At 42.7% G+C, this 20,984-nt stretch overlaps 5 protein-coding genes across 10 annotated transcripts; all 5 read left to right on the top strand.

Annotated features, from left to right (window-relative positions):
* The first annotated feature begins 88 nt into the window (after positions 1-88).
* LOC306914691 (dual specificity protein phosphatase 13A-like) lies at positions 89-1,465 on the top strand. Its single transcript, XM_079491858.1, has 3 exons — positions 89-118; positions 724-941; positions 1,053-1,465. Coding segments are annotated over exons 1-3 (462 nt in total). The 5' UTR covers positions 89-116; the 3' UTR covers positions 1,295-1,465.
* Positions 1,466-1,642: 177 nt separating this feature from the next.
* Positions 1,643-3,559, top strand: LOC306914690 (dual specificity protein phosphatase 13A-like). The gene is made up of 3 exons (XM_079491857.1): positions 1,643-1,912; positions 2,152-2,369; positions 3,003-3,559. The coding sequence occupies exons 1-3, from the start codon at positions 1,782-1,784 to the stop codon at positions 3,215-3,217; spliced, it is 564 nt and encodes a 187-aa protein (XP_079347983.1). The 5' UTR covers positions 1,643-1,781; the 3' UTR covers positions 3,218-3,559.
* A 924-nt stretch (positions 3,560-4,483) lies between these two features.
* Positions 4,484-13,796, top strand: LOC306914688 (dual specificity protein phosphatase 13B-like). 6 transcript variants are annotated; one of them, XM_079491854.1, is made up of 5 exons: positions 4,484-5,132; positions 6,567-6,704; positions 8,392-8,588; positions 11,628-11,848; positions 13,391-13,795. In XM_079491854.1, exons 2-5 carry the CDS (start codon positions 6,693-6,695, stop codon positions 13,588-13,590), a joined length of 630 nt encoding a protein of 209 aa, XP_079347980.1. In that variant the 5' UTR covers positions 4,484-5,132; positions 6,567-6,692; the 3' UTR covers positions 13,591-13,795. The 6 variants fall into 6 exon arrangements, with proteins under 6 accessions (XP_079347980.1, XP_079347978.1, XP_079347981.1 ...); XM_079491852.1 differs by having other exon boundaries at positions 8,389-8,588; XM_079491853.1 differs by lacking the exon at positions 4,484-5,132 and adding an exon at positions 6,046-6,078 and having other exon boundaries at positions 8,389-8,588.
* Positions 13,797-14,797: 1,001 nt separating this feature from the next.
* Positions 14,798-16,160, top strand: LOC306915106 (dual specificity protein phosphatase 13B-like; the record flags this gene model as incomplete). The annotated part of the gene is made up of 3 exons (XM_079492352.1): positions 14,798-14,931; positions 15,632-15,849; positions 15,961-16,160. The coding sequence occupies 3 exons, from the start codon at positions 14,798-14,800 to the stop codon at positions 16,158-16,160; spliced, it is 552 nt and encodes a 183-aa protein (XP_079348478.1).
* Positions 16,161-18,066: 1,906 nt separating this feature from the next.
* On the top strand, positions 18,067-20,703 carry LOC306914689 (dual specificity phosphatase 29-like). The gene is made up of 5 exons (XM_079491856.1): positions 18,067-18,114; positions 18,397-18,546; positions 18,652-18,868; positions 19,342-19,565; positions 20,411-20,703. Exons 3-5 carry the CDS (start codon positions 18,687-18,689, stop codon positions 20,644-20,646), a joined length of 642 nt encoding a protein of 213 aa, XP_079347982.1. The 5' UTR covers positions 18,067-18,114; positions 18,397-18,546; positions 18,652-18,686; the 3' UTR covers positions 20,647-20,703.
* Positions 20,704-20,984: the final 281 nt, after the last annotated feature.

The raw sequence follows: 20,984 nt of genomic DNA, 5'->3' as shown, positions 1-20,984 counted from the left end.
AGAATCATATCTCCCCTGACACTCCTTCTGTCAAGGACTTGGAGAAAGTTTTACATAGTGGGAAAAGATTTGGCAATCATGTGGATGAAGTCTGGCCTAACCTGTTCATTGGAGACATGTAAGTTTTGAAATCAGTCGTTCTTAAAATCCAAGTTAATTCATTTTAATTTTCCATTGCTACAGAAGAAACCCTGAAAGTGCTCTTCATGATGCTGACAGCTCTTTTGTTCCCAAACCTTTTAGCTTGAGACCCAAAAGAGCAATGAGATGTTTGCCCGGGACCCAAACTAGTGAAAATAGCAGATCTACAAGCTCACAACGCGCCACTTCCCACCACATTATGAACTTGTAGATCGGCTATTTTCCCTACTTTATTTGTTTTCTAATTTATGGAATTTCTTGAAGTTTTATTTTATTTCTTTATGAAATTACTAAAAACTTGAATTCATGAAAATCTTTGCTTTAAAATAATAATAATATATATATTGAAATTGTATTTCATTTAGAGGATAGCCCCTTGAGATGCATCATCTCGTTTTAGAGGGGGTCCTCTATAATAATAAAATGTGGGGAAACAAAAAAATAAAGTGTCCCGACCCAGTGTTTCGGAACCAGTGTTTAGACGATTTGGGCCGCTCATATTTCAACAGATACAGATAATAGGTTTTCCAGCCAGGTGTCATTCTGCTCACCAGAGGCTGTTGTTGTTTCCTGTACAAACAGGTCGGTCGCTAATGACCGCTACAGCCTATGGAAGCTGGGGATCACTCATGTTCTGAACGCTGCTCATGGGAGGATGCACTGTCAGGGCAGTCATGACTTTTACGGATCCACCGTGGACTACCACGGGGTGCCTGCTGACGACTCGCCAGCCTTTGACCTATCACCTTATTTCTTCCCCTCTGCCGAGTACATACACGATGCACTTGACACGCCTGGAGGTAAATAGCCCACCCCATACTAATACTATATTATTATTATTATTATTATTATTATTATTATTATTAGGTTCATATTTAATGATCAATTGATGCTTCATTCTTGTTCACCAGCTAGGATCGTTGTCCACTGTGCTGTTGGAGTGAGCAGGTCTGCTTCCCTGGTGCTGGCGTACCTAATGATCCACTATCGTTACTCCCTCCTGGATGCCATCAAGAAGATCAAAGAGCACAGGTGGATCTTTCCAAACAGAGGATTTCTGAAACAGCTTCTCGCTTTGGACATGAAATTAAGCACCATGCCTCGAGAAGAAGACACGGGCAAATCTGACAGCACACAAACGACACTGTGTTAATGTATGTAATCTTGAGGATGTCTTACTGCTGGATGCAGCTGATAGCATAACCTTTTCTCTGCATGCATCTACAAGTGCTCAATATTCCTTGAGCAGTCAGAGCAGAGGGACAGCTACACGAGCAATCATAGTCTGTTATATAACAGAACACTGTCAGCAATCCAGTACAAGCAGTGCACTTTAACATTTTGTCCATAATTGCATCCAATTATCAGTGCTTATCCGATGATTCATCTGTTTGAGGTTTATTACTAAATTAGAGTCCCAGAGTGGTGTGAAAAACCCAGGCACGGGCTGTGTGTTGTGTGCCCTCTCTGCATGAGTAACGTTACACGCTAGGTTAAGCACTAAATTGGGTAACTGTCCGGTGACAGCAGAAAAACACCTGCTCACTCGAATCATTCTGCACTGGAGTTGACGACAGTGGGCTGCTTTATTCCAACATTGGGACTAGTAATTGATTTCTGCTGCGGATTTTTGAATAAAAATGGCAACCCGGAGACGAGACAAGAGGAAAGAGTACCTAACTGTGAAGGACTTGCAAAAGGTTTTGGACTCTTGCCCACTACAGCTCAATCCAATTGATGAGGTCTGGCCCAATATATACATAGGGAATGTGTAAGTATTCATTTTCTCCTAGATTTATGCCACTTACAGCACTTTGCATGTCAAGCACGTGGAAATCCATGCATGCAAATGTTATTGAAATCTAATCCAAAAGCTCTTATTACATAATGGTTCTTCTACTGTACTTTAGGTAATAGTCCATTGACAAAAACATTATTTTGACATGAAAAGAATATACTGTCAGCATTCAGCCATTCACAACAGAATCTTTTCTCTCCTTGTCTTGTTAGGGCAATAGCCCACAACAAGGCAGCCTTGCAGAACTTAGGTATCACTCATGTATTAAACGCTGCTCACTCCAAGAAAGGCAGCATAGGGGACCAAAGGTTTTATGGCAACGACTTTGTTTATTGTGGCATTCCAGCAGATGACTCCACTCACTTTGACCTGGACGTATACTTCAAACCTGCTGCCGAGTTCATTCACAAAGCACTGAAATCACCCCATGGTAGGACTCCTCAAGACATCCTTCTAATATGCAATATGTAGATTATTTCAATGACCATATACAGCTTTGTGTCACCCATTGGACAATTCAATTATTATGCAGTCCAACAGTTGTAAAGCAGTCTGACAGAGACATCTGATGCAAAATGTGACCTTTTTCCCCTTCGATTTCCCGCACATCACTTTTATCCTTTATGTCACTTTATGAATCTTAAATAAAGCCATTCATTCGATATCCTGGCATCTCATACTGTCTTTTCAAAGTCACCTGTCATTACGGCACCCGGAACAACTTCTAATGGCCACGGTGTGACAGGAATACCTTATTTTCAGCCAGCAGTAATAATAAGGGTCTTACCTTGCAGAATGTAAGTCTATAATGTAACCATGGCTCCTTTCAGAGTAGCTTTCAAGCAGAGGACAGGATGGGGATTAATGTGACAGCCAGACCCAGTCTGCAAAGGGACCTTAAATGAACAAAGGCAATGAATTGTGGACTCTATTTTTAGCTCACAGTGGGGGGGAAAGAAAGGCCACAGTTTTGAAGCGGGCAGTCATGTATGATATTAATAAGACGGAGCTTTCTTTGCTAATCTGTCCTTCACATATCCCTCTCATCGTCTCTGTACCGCAGGAAAGGTTCTGGTGCACTGCATTGTGGGAATGAGCCGGTCGTCCACCTTGGTGCTGGCGTACCTGATAATCTACCAGCACATGTCCCTTAAGCGGGCCCTCCAGAAACTGGTCCAAAAGAGGCCCATCTATCCCAATAAGAATTTCCTGGCTTTGCTGCTGGACCTTGACCTTCAGCTGACGAGAAAAAAGAAAATGTGCTGTCTCCTGTCTTAGGAAACGCAGAACGGACACCACAAATCAAGAAGGGTGAACAATATGGATACTAAGGGACTATTACTTATTATTCTTACTTACTAGCACGGTCAGGACCTGGACGAATTAGTGACGTCTTGATTGTGGCCAGACCAAGACTAGTCAGATCTGGCGGCAAAATATCACCTGATTTCAACCAACATAAATTCTGCCCACTAAGACGGACGTCCCTGGATGAATCAGAGAGAGTCCACCGAACAAGGCTAGATCATAACTAGTCAGATCTGGCCAAGAATAAGCTATATTATTACAACTGCAGTGAAGACGTCCTGGAAATGACGGAAAGATCATCACCATATGGGCTGCGATCTGGCCTTGTCCTGAACGTCACCGGAGTATAGAACGGCTTACACCCATTTTCTACCTATTTTCATATAATTGGTGCTCACAAATGCTCATGATAAAATGGTGAAAACAAATCTACTCCGTCTGTCACAGGTGGGTTTCTGAACTGTCCACAGCCGCCCTCTGAGACACAGACCAAGTAGACAAACATGGTTGTTTCACATTATAATGAGCATCAGTGAGGACCAATTATATGAAGATAGTTGTCCTTCAAGTGTTGAAACATCCATGCATTGTGCTTGTGAGATGGACTATTATTCAGCAACTCATTACTGTGTTACAGCTAAACTGACCAAAGGAAATGCTTGACATTGCATTAGTAGTCTGTAGATGGCACCTTCTTGGAAATGTAGTGATAATGTGCAACGGAAACTAGAAATACTGCGTCACGGTCGTATGCCTTCGACCAACCAGTTGCAGTTTACATTCATGGCTGTCCAGACTGATATAATAATATACGTATGTGTGTTAGTCTTCGAAGGAATTTAATAAAAGGTATTAAGTGTATTGTTGGGCATCATGGCAAAGCTTCAAAAGACATTTGAAGCACTGTATCCATATTCTGGATGTTGCTGAACAGAAGCTATTCATTCTAAAATGTCGATGCTTCAACGCAGCACCACGGCATATCTATTCAATCACCACAGTAATAAGGTGGCCATCCAAGATTAGTGTCACCAATTCAGCAACTGACCAATTGTGAAATACGGTCACAATCTGCCCTTTTGTTCCCGAGTTATGGTTTTAAATAATGCCCGGAAATGTGTTTTTGCAAAATGTCATAGTGAAGTTGACCTTTGAGATATTGCATTCACTGGAATGGGGCGTCTGTACGGACGGACAGACAGACAGAGACAGACAGGGTGTACACTGCATGTACAATCAACCCAAAATCATAACAACAAATTGGGACAACGAAAATCGAATACTATGATTAGCCTTTTTGAGGAACAGCAATCAATGTCTGTATCTCACCTTTTGAATTTCATAGGATTATTAAGGAAATTACTTTCATTACATTTCTACGTATGTTGATTGACGAAGTGATCCTAACAGTTAAAGTAGACCTGTATGTCTGTCTGTCCTTCTGTATTCTCTCACGGAAAAAAATCAATTCACAGACAGAGTGAGATCACAACATTAGTTCACTGATGTCATTAAGTGCACAAACGTGGATTGCAGCATTTCCCTGTGGAGAGCAATGTGTGTGTATGGCAAGCACCAGCACAAGTAGCACCTCTCTGATCTAATTCTCCTGCTTTTGAACAAGCAGTGTGCCACGCAGCCCACTCCTTCCCTCTCTCTCTCTCCCTGTGCTGGTGGTGGCTGAGTGGCTCAGATAACGGGTGAGGAATGCAGAGGATGATGCCAGGATTATTTTGAGCCTAGATTCAGATGTTTAAAAAAGGAAAAAAGGTTATGGTGGTAGATTACCGAGGAGGAGAGGGCTTGACAGCACTGCTGTCAACCGGCACATTGCTGCTCTTTGCCAGGGAGAGACCCACCCTGACAGACACCATTTCAGTCCAAGGCAAGTGTGGTCTACTAACAATGTTATACTTAGGAGAGGTGTTGGGAGATATAGGCCTATAGGCCTGCGTTGTTGTTTTCGGGAGGAAACCGCCTAACTCCATTTTTGAGGTTTTTGAACACCCTTAACGTTCAACAATATTGAACCAATGAAAAGTATTAAAAAGCATTTCAGAAAAACACTCAACTCCATTGAACCCTCAAACTGTCTGCTAAAGCAGCTAACTCCACTACCTCTCCCCCTCTCATGCAAGTAATTGACAATATATAGTCACAATAGCAACTTTGACGAGGCAGTGCATTGTTTTAAAAATATAAAGTTTTCTTAATTTCCTGAAAAATGTATATTTTTCATTTCCTGAAAAATTAACATTTTGGAGTTCGGTGGTTTCTTCCCGACAGCAGATATAGTACTGTATGTAAAACACGATGTATAGATTTACATATTTCCTTCATTTGCAAGTTAAACATGTTTGTAAAAAAAAGAGAAAAAAAAAAAAAGAGAAAAAAAAAAACATTTTTTTACACAAGTATGTCTTTTGATTGTGCTGAAATGCATGATGGATCATCTGCACTCTTCTTTTATTAATTCTGCCCCACAAATCTAGACGAGAGCCGCATCCCTAAGGCAAAAAGAGTGTAATACATAAACCCGGCAGAGGAGAAGGCCTGGAGGAGGTGGGGAAAAAATGGGGGGGGGGAAAAAAAGACATTTTTATTTGCCCTCCATGTTAACCGTAGGCACTTTCCCCATACGTAGCATCTTTAATTACACACAACCAGAGCAGGAAGGACAGGTTAGCCTAAGGGGGGTGTGTGGGGGGTAGGGGTATGAAAGCGGAGCTGCAGCTCAACATGTGCACGAGGGAAATCAGTTGTGTGCCCTGACCGTGGGAGGAGAGGGTTGTACTTATAGATCAATGAAGAGAAAGAGAAAGTGCCTCCAGGTACTCCCGGCATGCACACACGCACACACACACACACACACACACACACACACACACACACACACACACACACACACACACGCCTTCACCTTTTAAGATTCATACTCACACATGCCAAGTGCACATGTTTATTTATTTATTTATTTAACCACTTCAGCTGTATTTTAAAAAAAAGTAGCAAAGAGATATGTGATTTACAAGCTCTCAAAGCGTTTGAATGCATTGTGAGCATGTAGATTTTATTTGTGACAATTTGGGGGAAATGTTCGCCTACAACGATATGCTCCAAATAGGGACAGCAGGTTAAAACTTGAAAGTAATTAGCCAGGGGTCAGTTTCTTAGCAAATAGGCCTACACATGTTCTTAATGTGCACAGGCAAAGACTCCCGTCCAGTATGGGCATGAGTGACCCCTCCCTCCTGAGTCTGCACGTGTGTGTGTGTGTGTGTGTGTGTGTGTGTGTGTGTGTGTGTGTGTGTGTGCGCAGTTCAAAGCCATTCAGGGCGATACAGAGACGGATAAAGCCATCAAGATGTTTGAGTGCAGCGCCATATGCCACAGTAGCTTTTACGAAAGGTCACTGAAACAGATTCATTCTCAGTGACTCATCTCTATGGACATGACAGTAAGTCTCAAAACCGCACTCCTCCTGCGCAGTACATTATAGACCCACTGTTTCCCAAACAGAGGGGCGAGGCCCATTTGAGGGGCACGGACCAATTCTTATGGGTCACGACTAGAGTGAAAATCCCATTTCTTTTCCTACTTTAAAAAAAAAAAATTTGGAAGAATGTTATACATTTTTACAAAACAAACATATCATTGCAGATCCATTTATAGCTACTTCATCACACGTCAGTGTCGCACGCTAAAAAGCCATTAGGGATGTTCCGATCCGATCACGTGATCGGAAATGGGGGCCAATCAGATCATTTTCAAATGATTGGAATAGGATCAGGAGCTTTGTTGTTTGTTTTGTCCTTGTTTATGTATGCATGAATGCATTTGTTGTATTGTTCTGTATTTGCTGTATGTTGTTGGACCCCCTCGAAAACGAGATGATACATCTCAAGGGGATATCCTTGAGATGAGGAGCAAAAAAACGTGATCGGAACATCCTTATTATATCCATATCATGATATTTGACCGGATATTGGCTGTGATATCGTACTATTGTGATATGGCGTTCTATAGAAATATAAATATCGGTTCGGAAAAAGATCTGTATTGACATATACTCAAAAACAAATGATCGGGAGCACAAAAAAAAACACGATCGGTACAGCCCTAATACCCATAATACAGTAAGTCTGTGTACACGCTAGCTGAATGAGACCAGGCAAAGACGAGCTGCCTTGGGTTTCTTTACAGTGACAGTGCACACAACATTTGTATGATCTCAGCCCCGGAGCAGAATTGCACTAAAGCTGCCCTAAATGAATGCAAATGTATACAATATGCATATAGCAAATGAAAGCCGATGCCCAGTGTATATCAATTGAAAATGCACAGGTCGTGCTTGCCTGGAGGAAATGAAAAGCTGAAGTTTATAGGCATTGAATACCAATCTATACTTCATTGCAGGAAAAGAGGGAGGTTTGCCATGCATTTACTTACTGCACTGAAGCAGCTCAATGAGAACCACATACTGTAACACCATGTATGCCTTTGAGATGATCTTCACTGTAACTAGCGCCAATTAAAGCCTGGCTGTCGTTCAATGACAGATTCGGATGGCGTCTGAATAAATAAATGTAATAATACAATTAGGGATGCACCGATATGGATATGGATATTCAATACAAGAAATAAATATTCAGAATCTACAGCTTGGTGGGCTGCAGATAACCAACACACCATAACATAACCATTGCTAAATGTATGCTTATAACAACAGATTAATATCGGCTACTGCCATCAGTTAATGTCCGTTTTATTTTTATTTTATGTATAACAATACATCGGTGCATCCCTAAATAGAATACTTTATAATGCAGCCTTATACATATTATTCATCGTACTCTCTGCGTTAGTTGTGTAAAGCATGAACTAAAAGTACCTTTTAAAGCAGTAATAACATGTATTGCCAATTTGTAACTAATTATTAACCACCCAGCCAAATTTGAACGATTAAAATAATTGCCAAGTATATAAATGTATAAATGTAATAATAAAATGCATACATTTAGTTAGTGTAACAGAGTAGTTCTACATTGCAGTATTGATACTTTTACTTAAGTAAAACATTTGAGTACTTTGTCCACCGCTGCTCCATAACGTGCGGTCATGGCGGTGCCTCTCTGTGCCAGCAGGTCAAGCCAGAAGCTGGAAGGAACATCCAGACAATGTCCAGAGGTATCATCAGCTGTCTGGCATGCAGCCCTGCGGGGGAAGGCGGCGGCAGGTACGAGACGCCCTCGGCTTCAGAGCTTCGGAGGCTCATGTGGACAAAGCAAGGGACCAGTGGCCACCTGGATGAGGTCCAGCACCGGATCTATATAGGAAACATGTGAGGCAGTGTGCAGTAAAGTGAACATTACCATAGGATCTATATAGCAGGGGTTCTCAACGTTTTTGGCCGGGGACCCCCGAAAATGCTTTGGCAACGTCTCGGGACCCCCGCCCCGCCCCCTCCCGACCCCCAATATAAATTGACTGCTACAATAACCTTAAACCATTTTGGGCGGGAACCCCTTTTGGTGTTTTAAGCATTGTTATAATTTAGCTATTGAAAAATAGCAGATCTACAAGCTCATAGCGCGCCACCGAGTGGCGCGCTACGAGCTTGTAGGTCTGCTATTTTTGAAAAATCGTGAAAATAAAATTTAAAAAAAAATCTTTTTTTTTTTTTTTTTTTGGAAAATAATTTGGGGACCCCCTAAAATAATTTGGCGACACCCCGAGGGGTCGCGACCCACGGGTTGAGAACCCCTGCTATATAGGAAACATGTGAGGCAGTGTGCAGTAATGTGGACATTACCATAGGATCTATATAGGAGACATGTGAGGCAGTGTGCAGTAATGTGGACATTACCATAGGATCTATATAGGGGACATGTGAGGCAGTGTGCAGTAATGTGGACATTACCATAGGATCTATATAGGAGACATGTGAGGCAGTGTGCAGTAATGTGAACGTTACCATAGGATCTATATAGGAGACATGTGAGGCAGTGTGCAGTAAAGTGAACATTACCATAGGATCTATATAGGAAACATGTGAGGCAGTGTGCAGTAAAGTGAACATTACCATAGGATCTATATAGGAGACATGTGAGGCAGTGTGCAGTAAAGTGAACATTACCATAGGATCTATATAGGAGACATGTGAGGCAGTGTGCAGTAATGTGAACATTACCATAGGATCTATATAGGAAACATGTGAGGCAGTGTGCAGTAAAGTGAACATTACCATAGGATCTATATAGGAAACATGTGAGGCAGTGTGCAGTAAAGTGAACATTACCATAGGATCTATATAGGAGACATGTGAGGCAGTGTGCAGTAATGTGGACATTACCATAGGATCTATATAGGAGACATGTGAGGCAGTGTGCAGTAATGTGAACATTACCATAGGATCTATATAGGAGACATGTGAGGCAGTGTGCAGTAAAGTGAACATTACCATAGGATCTATATAGGAAACATGTGAGGCAGTGTGCAGTAAAGTGAACATTACCATAGGATCTATATAGGAAACATGTGAGGCAGTGTGCAGTAAAGTGAACATTACCATAGGATCTATATAGGAGACATGTGAGGCAGTGTGCAGTAAAGTGAACATTACCATAGGATCTATATAGGAAACATGTGAGGCAGTGTGCAGTAATGTGAACATTACCATAGGATCTATATAGGAAACATGTGAGGCAGTGTGCAGTAAAGTGAACATTACCATAGGATCTATATAGGAGTCATGTGAGGTAGTGTGCAGTAAAGTGAACATTACCATAGGATCTATATAGGAGACATGTGAGGCAGTGTGCAGTAATGTGAACGTTACCATAGGATCTATATAGGAAACATGTGAGGCAGTGTGCAGTAATGTGAACATTACCATAGGATCTATATAGGAAACATGTGAGGCAGTGTGCAGTAATGTGAACATTACCATAGGATCTATATAGGAAACATGTGAGGCAGTGTGCAGTAATGTGAACGTTACCATAGGATCTATATAGGAGACATGTGAGGCAGTGTGCAGTAATGTGAACGTTACCATAGGATCTATATAGGAGACATGTGAGGCAGTGTGCAGTAATGTGGACATTACCATAGGATCTATATAGGAGACATGTGAGGCAGTGTGCAGTAATGTGGACATTACCATAGGATCTATATAGGAGACATGTGAGGCAGTGTGCAGTAATGTGGACATTACCATAGGAGACATGTGAGGCAGTGTGCGGTAATGTGAACGTTACCATAGGATCTATATAGGAGACATGTGAGGCAGTGTGCAGTAATGTGAACGTTACCATAGGATCTATATAGGAAACATGTGAGGCAGTGTGCAGTAATGTGAACATTACCATAGGATCTATATAGGAAACATGTGAGGCAGTGTGCAGTAATGTGAACGTTACCATAGGATCTATATAGGAGACATGTGAGGCAGTGTGCAGTAATGTGGACATTACCATAGGATCTATATAGGAGACATGTGAGGCAGTGTGCAGTAATGTGAACGTTACCATAGGATCTATATAGGAGACATGTGAGGCAGTGTGCAGTAATGTGGACATTACCATAGGAGACATGTGAGGCAGTGTGCGGTAATGTGAACGTTACCATAGGATCTATATAGGAGACATGTGAGGCAGTGTGCAGTAATGTGGACATTACCATAGGAGACATGTGAGGCAGTGTGCGGTAATGTGAACGTTACCATAGGATCTATATAGGAGACATGTGAGGCAGTGTGCAGTAATGTGAACGTTACCATAGGACAGGGTTCCCCAATAGGCGGCCCGCGGGCCATTTGCGGCCCGCGGAGCGCCCCCTTGCGGCCCGCGGAAGAATAAAAATAATAAAAATTAAAAAAAATCTTTTGGGGTCCCAGATATAAATGGCATTAAATGGGGGTCAGTAGCCTATGCATGTCAAACTGGGCATCCTTTTCAAAGACCTCGACCTCACGCGTGCGGACTCGGCCCCCAGCCTGGTACCCTAGTCAAAATATGGCCCTCGAGGAAAATGTATTGGGGAACCCTGCCATAGGATCTATATAGGAGACATGTGAGGCAGTGTGCAGTAATGTGAACATTACCATAGGATCTATATAGGAGACATGTGAGGCAGTGTGCAGTAATGTGAACGTTACCATAGGATCTATATAGGAGACATGTGAGGCAGTGTGCAGTAATGTGAACATTACCATGAAACAACATCGTTTCAATGTCTATAAGACGTTTAAAAGACTGCTAATCAAACATTCATTTTTAGCCGACTATTGCTCAGTGGGTTTACTTAGTTACTTTCCACACTGCTTTGATGCCATCGTGCCCTGATCTGAGCTGCCATAATGATGATGCATTCTCATTAGGTATGCAGCCAAAGACAAGAGGACGCTCCTGGCTCACCACATCACCCATGTACTGAACGCCGCAGATGGCAAGTTCAATGTCAAAACCGGGGCGAGCTTCTACCGAGACACAAATATCACTTATCATGGAGTGGAGGCTTTTGACATGGCGACCTTCAAATTGAGTCCCTTCTTCTACCTGGCGGCCAATTTCATCAAGAATGCCCTGAGCTCGCCCACAGGCAAGCAAGGATGGAGAGACCATCATGTCTCATCTTTTTTTCCCTCCCTTTTCTCTCTCTTAACCCATTCAGGCCTGACGTCGAAATTTAAAAAAAATGAAAATGTTCGGAAAGATTTGAGGCACATTTTAACGATTTTTCAAAAATAGCAGACCTACAAGCTCATAGCGCGCCACTCGGTGGCGCGCTATGAGCTTGTAGATCTGCTATTTTTCAATAGCTAAATTATAACATAATGTATGTAACCACCAAAAGGGGTTCCCACTCAAAATGGGTTAATGAACTTTGCGAAGACATAATTCCTGCACAGATAATTTCAGTTAACATTTGTCAGTCAACTCCCATTACAGCAGCCCCCGTCGTAACAGTCGTTAAAATGCAAATCAAACTCAAAACATAGCCTAATAATATCAAGCTAATATCTTTCCCTCCACGGTAATCTCCTCATAAGCTGAGACCTTGCGGACAGGAAAATTGGTTTTAAATGGATTGCCCCGGTCATTTGTAAGCAACACTTTCATTGGACATGGAAATTACACAATTATGTTTGTGGCCCATGCTGCCATTGCTGTTATGCAGAGTAGTGCCAGGCGGTATCAGACATGACAGTAATAAGACGGGGCCACCTCCTGCTCCTTCACATGCTGGCTGATCGGGAGCTCCAGTGTGTGGCGGGGCCTACAATAATCCCCCCCCCCCAGTAGAAATACACAGGCAACCAAGACAGTTCAATTACGCGCTCCTGTGGGCCCTAATCCTTAAGGCCATGATAAGGAGCCAGGGAGGATTACCATGTGTTGAAACATTTATTGCAACATTGTTGCAAACTTTTAGGCTGGTACTAGTTAAAAGTACACCACTCTGTGATGTGAATGGCCTTTAATCCACAAAGGAGTACGGAATTAGACAGTTGTGGGGGAGGGGGGAACGAACAACAATAGTCCATTGGTTGTTCCTTAACCTGGAAACTGGCAGAAAACGAGAGACGGATCCACCAGGGGATCGGCTGAGCTCCGAGCCGAGGCATAAGGAAGACACACAGCGGTGGAAAAAGTACTCGCTTTTTTTTTTACTTAGGTAAAAGTATCAATACTGCAGATGTAGAAATACTTACAAGTAAAAGTCCGGAATTCAGTACAGTATAAAAGTAAAGTAGGCCTACGTACTGTAAAGTACCAAAAGTAGTACGCATTATGCATAATGTCTCATTTAAAGTTTTCAAATATTTTGAAAATAGCAGATATAGAAGCTCACAATGCGACGCATTCTGAGCTTGTAGATCGGCCATTTTCAAATGGCCAAAATGTATATAGGGCTGAAGTGGTGTGTTTTGTTATAACAATCAAAATCTATAAAGTAATTGGTAAGTAGAAGGTGGAGTAGAAGTACAAGTGTTGGAAATTGTAAATACTCAAGTACAGTACAAATACCTCAAAATTGTACTCAAAGTACAGTACGTAAGTACATGTACTTGGTTACTTTCCACCACTGCAAGACACGGAATACAACATAAAGCGTGCCGTTGTGTTTTGTCTCCGCCAGGTAAAGTGTTGGTGCACTGTGCGATGGGAATGAGCCGCTCGTCCACGCTGGTACTGGCCTACCTGCTGATCCATGAGAACATGACCCTGGGGGAGGCCATCAGTGCCGTCAGCGCCAACAGAAACATATCCCCCAACGAGGGCTTCCTGGAGCAACTACGGGAGCTCGACAAAAACCTCCACCACTGCCGGGGACGATGACAGGGGTTTACTAAGAGCAGTGGTTTTCAACCAGTGGTCCGGGGACCAGCGCTTGGTCCTCGAGAGGGTTCCAGGTGGTCCCCAGCTAAATGATGGAGAGTTGGTAACCAAATGGACCCTAATAGATCTTTAACTCTTGAGAGCGTGACATGAAACCAAATGGGTCCATTTGGTTTCATGTTACGCTCTCAAGAGTTAAATTATTGTTAAACTGCATTACTTAATTTACATGAAGTCTACACAATTTGAGAATGTAGAAGAATTGTTATTTCTTTCTCATGGTTATCTCTCCTAATCGTACCAACATCAATACAGCATGGAAATGCTGTATTGCATCCCGACGACCTTTACTGCATGTCTTCCCCCCCATCTCTCTCCCCATTTCCTGTCAGCCTACTGTCTGTCCCTCCATAAAAAATATAAAATAAAGGCGAAAGCCACAAAAAAAAACATTAAAAAAAAAAAGAAAAAAAAGAAGTTGATACTATATAGAGGCATACTGTATAATGAAGATGTTCAGAATCCAACGATTTTTATATACTAATTTGTAGTATATTTTATTGCATTGTATTTTTTTTCATTAAAACCTTTAAGAACACTGATTAAAACAATGAATACCACAATGATGCATCGATTCCCATGCTTGCTGTATTTACAGTACAGTGTCACTGACTTTGAATGGACTCCACAAATGAGATGAGCAGTAATTACAAATCAAATTCTGTGGAATGGTGCGATGCAATTATAAACCATCTACGGTCGGTGCAGTTCTGTGATACAACTTGTCACAACACATGGCTTCTGTCAAACTCACAGGAGGCAAAAAATAGCCTGTATGCTCCTCCCGCTCAGGTCCAGACATACTCAGCTGTCCCTTTTCAACATGCAGAGAAATGCCAACCATGTATTATACCAACACGGTGGCATTTACTACCTCGGGAGTGAATCAGAGCAAAGCTCACCCAATGAAGACATATCATTGACTGCAGTTCCCCTTCTAATGCCAGGCTAACTACAAGTAAAACAAACTACAGTGGAGGAAATGGATACATAATAAAAGAAAGTAGAAACACAGTGAATCAAGCTCTCTCTCTCCCTCTCTTCGTAAGTATACTCCAGTTATTCAGCCTTTGCAGTGTTTGTTTGGAGATAATGGCTTGCTACTGTTACACGACTTAAAGAGTCGCCTCTCTGAAGAAATCAAGTTATGAGCCATGATGTGGAGGAGACGGGCTACCAGACACCTCTCACAGTCTGTGATCTGCTCAGCCTTCTGCTGAGAAACAGACAACCCACAGGCGCCGTCAACCAGGTTTGGCCCCATCTCTACATTGGAGATGCGTAAGTGGCACTCTCACTTCCGGAATTGAATTACGATTTGAATGAGTGCAAAGGCAATTCACATTAATTAACATGATAGATCTAAAATCATTCGTTTTTGAGCGGTGCCTCCGACTGGCCGTGTGTCTGCCTGTATGTAATGCATGTCTGGGGTACGAACATCTGCAATTACCGCTGGGTGACCTAAAGTGGCACTGTTGAGCAGCCTAAAAGGGCCATTCACACTGAGCACTATCATCATCATCATCATCATCATACTATAATCATCATCATCATCATACTATAATTAACCAAATGTCTGAATGTGTGTCTGTCTGTGTGTCAGAAACACTGCTGTAGCTCCTCACTGCCTGCACCAATCACTCCCACTTTCCACACCGGCATTGACCATAATAATATGGAGGTCTTAACGAAGCCCTTTTTCCAATTTAACAAATTATAGATTAATAATGAATTTATTAGTTAATTAAAAATGCGCTCAGGGCGCAGTACCCCCCTGCGGGGGGGGGGGGCAATATCTCACAACGGGTAAGGGCTAGTAACTATAACTCCAGCCGGCCAGCGGTGTTGTTGAGCAACCTGCACCGCTCAGTTCACATGGGTGTGATTCTTTTACATTTTCACTAGGCTTGCCACCGCCAAATGCATTCATATCATTTGTTTAACCCGACATTGCATGCCCACTGTGTGTCATTTGCAGGGCTACTGCTCAGGATAAATCCCTTTTAGTGAGTTTGGGAGTAACCCACGTACTGAATGCTGCGGACGGGCCAGAGCACATTGACACGGGGCAACATTTCTATGCAGACACTGACATACTTTATCATGGCGTGGAGGCACCAGACCACAGAGACTTTGACCTGAGCCCATTCTTCTCACCAGCTGCTGATTTCATTCACAATGCTCTGGTGCAAAAAGGTATGAAACCGCCCTTTTGCCATCATGCAACGATGCCACAATTTTGGGCCAATGTTTTGGACAAAATACCAGAGTGGTACAAACCCTTTTTTTTGTCTTTGGCCCCTGCAGGTAAGGTACTGGTCCACTGTGCCAGGGGAATCAGCCGCTCTGCTACTCTTGTGCTGGCTTTCCTCATGATTAAACAAGGACTGACCCTCGTTGAGGCTATCAAGGTCGTCCGCAGGCACAGAAATATCCTCCCGAATGCTGGATTTCTGAAACAGCTCTGTGAATTGGGCCAATCTTTGGCGCTGACCAGCATAAAATGATACCATGCCAAAGTGATGTCATGTGACTGATTTAGACTGTATAAAACACAATCAACAGCACATTAAATCCCCAAATGTTTGTTTGTTTGAATCATACCAGAAATTATGCACACTACACGCAGTGCGCTTCTAACCTTGAACGACACACATATCTATAAATAAACAATGCTCCATTTCGCAGTGGCACTTACTTATTCACTCAAAATACTGTCTAAAACCACTGGAATCTAGTATTAAAACTGGGATGTCTTGTCTTAAGAGAGGTATATGGTATGAGATGACAGAAATATGCCAGGGTGGTTCAGAGCATGTATACAGATTCAGGTCAGACTTTGAGACTTTTTCAAGAGATGAAACGGTGAAGCCATCTTAATCAGAAATGCTATGCGCGCGCACGCACGCACGCACGCACGCACGCACACATGCACGCGCACACACACACACATACACACACAGACAGCGGAGAGAGAGAGAGAGAGAGAGAGAGAGAGGTGCTGTCAAAATAAAAGGAATTGGATATCATAGGTCTAATGATTTCACTGTCAGAATGAATGATGGCAGAGCATGAAGATATGAGGGAAAAATAAAGGATTTTGATGGTGTGAAAACTCAGTCTGACATGTTACCAGCTTCATCCAGTCGTTCAGCAATACAGTCATCATCACACTCTCACTTTGGGGGCTTGCATGCGTTTAGATCAGCGAATGGACCATGCATATCAGATAACAGAGAATCAAAGGCATGTGCCGTCTTGTGCAAGAAATCTCATCCGTCTAACAATCTGACACATTCACAGTCCCTCTTTACCCCCGAGAGCCCCAAGAAAAGCGCAGAGCATCCTCAAAGACCATTGTGAGGCAGTGTCTTTCTCACAGCACGATGCATACTTTCTCCTTCAGCCTGAGATATTATGCAGAAAGGGGCTGCAAGAAACTGACACAATTTCAAAGAATCACTCATATGGCTGAGCAGAGGCTTGCTATGCCCCGTTCGTTCACTCCAGACTCCAGTGAATATGGGCATCCTTTGGCAACTGCAACGTCTGGATAAGCACACAGCTTCCTGCCAGTGCCAGCAGCAGAGATTAACCAATTTTGGGCGGGAACCCCTTTTGGTGTTTTGAACATTGTTATAATTTAGCTATTAAAAAATAGCAGATCTACAAGCTCATAGCGCGCCACCGTGCTTGTAGGTCTGCTATTTTTGAAAAATCGTGAAAATGTGGCACAAATTTGGAATATATTTTTTTTCAGAGCGAATGTTTTTAACTAAAATCTTTGCTTCTGAGGGGTCCCTGGAACAACATATTTTCAGATGGGGGTCGGAGGCCAATTACATATAATTTTTGGGGTCCTTGATATGAAATATTGAGCATCACTGAAACATGGGTACTTCAGAAAACTGGAGGATTTAGACAAGACATTTTTTTTAATTTTGACGTCAGGGCCTAAATGGGTTAAAGTTGTGTGTGTGTTTAGATGTTGATGGCAGGGACCGGGTGGAAGGTTTCCCTACAGGCAGCGAGCGCGGCAGCCAAGGTCAGAGACCTGCCACATCACAGCCCTAAAAATATCCCCTCCACTCCATGCCCGTCACAGACCAGTTATACAATCTCTGCCCCAGCTCAAGCCTGCCCGAATTAACTTGGTCCATGTTTCCCAAGGACCGCTTGACAACACGCTGTCAAAACTCAATAAAAACGAATTCCCTGCACCCAGAAGGGAAAAAAATAAAGGTGAGTTGTTATACATTGTGATGTAGCCTATACTTGCAGTTAGAAAGCTGAAAGTTAAAACTTGAATCAATGTATGCCATTTTATTAAATAAAAAAAATGAAAACAAAAATGGAGGGACTGGGGGTAAAAGGTTCTGTGGCAAATTAAATCAGCATTTTCTTTCGCCCCTCAAGATGATGCATCATGTGTGAAAGTGTCAAGGAATATTCCTTATAAAAGTAAGTATGTATGTGATGTATTGCCATGCTTTTTGTTCTTGATTATTGTAAATCGCTCTGGATTAAGAGCGTCTGCTAAATGCCTAAATTGTAAGCAAGTTATTTTTAGTAGTGAGCTGTATTCTATGAGTTTGCCCCAAAGGAAGTAATTTATAGGACTTTGGAACTGCATCTTTAGTGAGGACTCGCATGATTATTATGTAATCTACTTTGCTTCCTTTGTTTGCTCAGTTATGCCTAGTCTGTCCTAAGACAGTAGTGACTGTTTCTTACTTTCTTCAGCTCTTTATCCGACCTAATCAATCAACAGACCCTCATGTGACATGCAACATGTCTGTCAGCCTGAGTTGTAGCTGTGGGCAGGTATATAACCCCTGTTGTTCAATGAGCCAGACAGGGACTTCCCATTGCATTTCTCTGCTCCATTGAATTGTAAGTCTGACGTCTATTTTGGCACCAAAATATAATCACTCGTGCATTAAAACTGAATTTTTGTCTCTGCCTTATTGTCTGTTCATTCTGACCATGCCCATTCAGATTGCCACCACAAATGAAAGCTATTGTGAGGAGAAATGGCTTCTCGCAGTTCAAAGACAGGCGTGAAGATAAATGTGGCAAAGGCAGCAGAGTCACTGGCTCCTCGGGATGAATATGTCACACCTGGGGGCTACGAGCTGGAGAAGATTCTGACCCGTGGCAGCGTGGCATACACTCATGTCAACGAGGTCTGGCCTAACGTCTACATTGGGGATGAGTAAGTACATCTACACTACTAACTTTGGCTACGTTTGCCATTAGAGTATTACACTATTAATTACAGTGAATGTTTTTTTTACAAGCTCACAACATGCTTGTAGATCTGCCGTGTTTCCTATATTTTAGTTTTGAAAACATTTGCAAATGACGTGCTGAAAAATAGTAGCTGAGCACCAGTGCCCTGCACATAGAAACACACAAGGGAGCTGACCAGTACAACCAATCTTAGTGGCCACTAAGCAGCTCCAGTGGAGTTCAGTGTCTTGCTCAAGGGCACTTCAACGGTGTTGGGTGGGTGGTGACTTTTCACTTCCCCACCCAGATTTTCCTGCCGGTCCAGGGAATCGAACAGGCAACCTTCCGGCAACAAGGGCGGTCCTCGAGTCTAACCTTTAGGCCACCACTGGCCATAAATGTGCTTAATGTGTTTCAATATTTTAAATGTTAATACTCACATTATTTGTTTCGCAGACAGACGGCAAAGGACAAGTGCCACCTGAAGAGTCTTGGCGTGACCCACATCCTGAACGCGGCCGAGGGGACGTGGAACAACGTGGACACGGGAGCCGCGTACTACAGCGACATGGACATTGTCTACCGCGGCTTGGTGGCCGAAGACATCACCACCTTCGACCTCAGCCAGTACTTCTTCACTGCCGCCCGGTTCATCGATGACACCCTGAGCAACCCGCATAGTAAGAAAAACACTCTTTAACAGCATGACCGGTAATATTTTATTTTTATTTTTGTTGACATAAACAAGTCAAATTGAACCATGTTGTGGATCTTGAGATCCAACCGTGTGGCCAGTCATCTACATATGACATATCTATGATGGAGGCTATAGAAAATGAAAGATAAATGTTTCAAAAAGTGAAAAAACGAATACATGGAAAGAAGTTGGACTTGCAGGCACATTGTCTACTGGCAGCGTGCACAAGAAATCGCTCCACCGGTTTGCGAGATTAGCTCCAGACACACAATCAGCCACACAGACTGATGATCCACACTTATAGTCGGCTAGACTCCCGAGTGTCCCAAATGTCAGTTTAAACTAAATGTAATTTATGCATTGACAGATAAACTGTTGGTGCACTGGGTGATGGGACTTTTAAACTACATGTAATTTATGCGTTGATAACCTGTTGGTGCACTGAGTGATGGGACTTAAAACTACATGTAATTTATGCGTCGTTAGATAAACTGTTGGTGCAGTGCTTGATTGGACTTTAACCCATTTTGGGCGGGAACCCCTTTTGGTGTTTTAAACATCGTTATAATTTAGCTATTGAAAAATAGCAGATCTACAAGCTCATAGCGCGCCACTGAGTGGCACGCTACAAGCTTGTAGGTCTGCTATTTTTGAAAAATCGTGAAAATATTTATGGGATTTAGAAGATTTTTTTTTTATTTCAAGGTCAGGCCTAAATGGGTTAAACTACATGTAATTTATGTGTTGATAGATAAACTGTTGGAGCAGACAGTGCTTGATGGGACTTTAAACTACATTTAATTATTAATGTAATTTATGTGTTGATAGATAAACTCCTGGTGCACTGCGTGATGGGACGAAGCCGCTCAGCCACCATCTTCCTGGCCTACCTGATGATCTGCAAAGACATGACCGTGGCGGAGGCCATGGATCACGTGAAGAGACGGCGGCACATCATACCCAACTGGGGCTTTATAAAACAACTCAGAGCCCTGGACACTCACCTCTCGGAGCAAAGGGCAGAGGCCGCGCCGCGCAGGGACATGGACGTGGTGACGGGGTGAAGGATGACCATGACAGCAGCAGCTCACCCCCAAGTCCCATAGGACGCATTTCATTTGGATCGGATGTTGGATGTTGGACAGAGATGACGGAGACTAACGTATAGTAGCCTGACATTTATTAGGCTATACTTCAAAGTATTTTCCTGTTCTTCATGAAAGAGCAGGCGACATGAGGACTATATAATCCAAAGTCTACCATGATTGTGAACCACTTAAATACCGTATTGTACCGAATATAAGACGACTCTGATATAAGACCACCCCAATTTTCTCATTTGTGGAAAAAGAACATTTAATGTCAAATAGTCTCGTCCCCGATTATAATACATCCCCGTTTT

This window comes from Electrona antarctica, assembly GCF_951216825.1.
Source record: "Electrona antarctica genome assembly, chromosome: 22".
NCBI lineage: Eukaryota > Metazoa > Chordata > Actinopteri > Myctophiformes > Myctophidae > Electrona > Electrona antarctica.
Note: the sequence above shows the minus strand (reverse complement) of the source record. Positions and strands in the feature narration are given on the sequence as shown.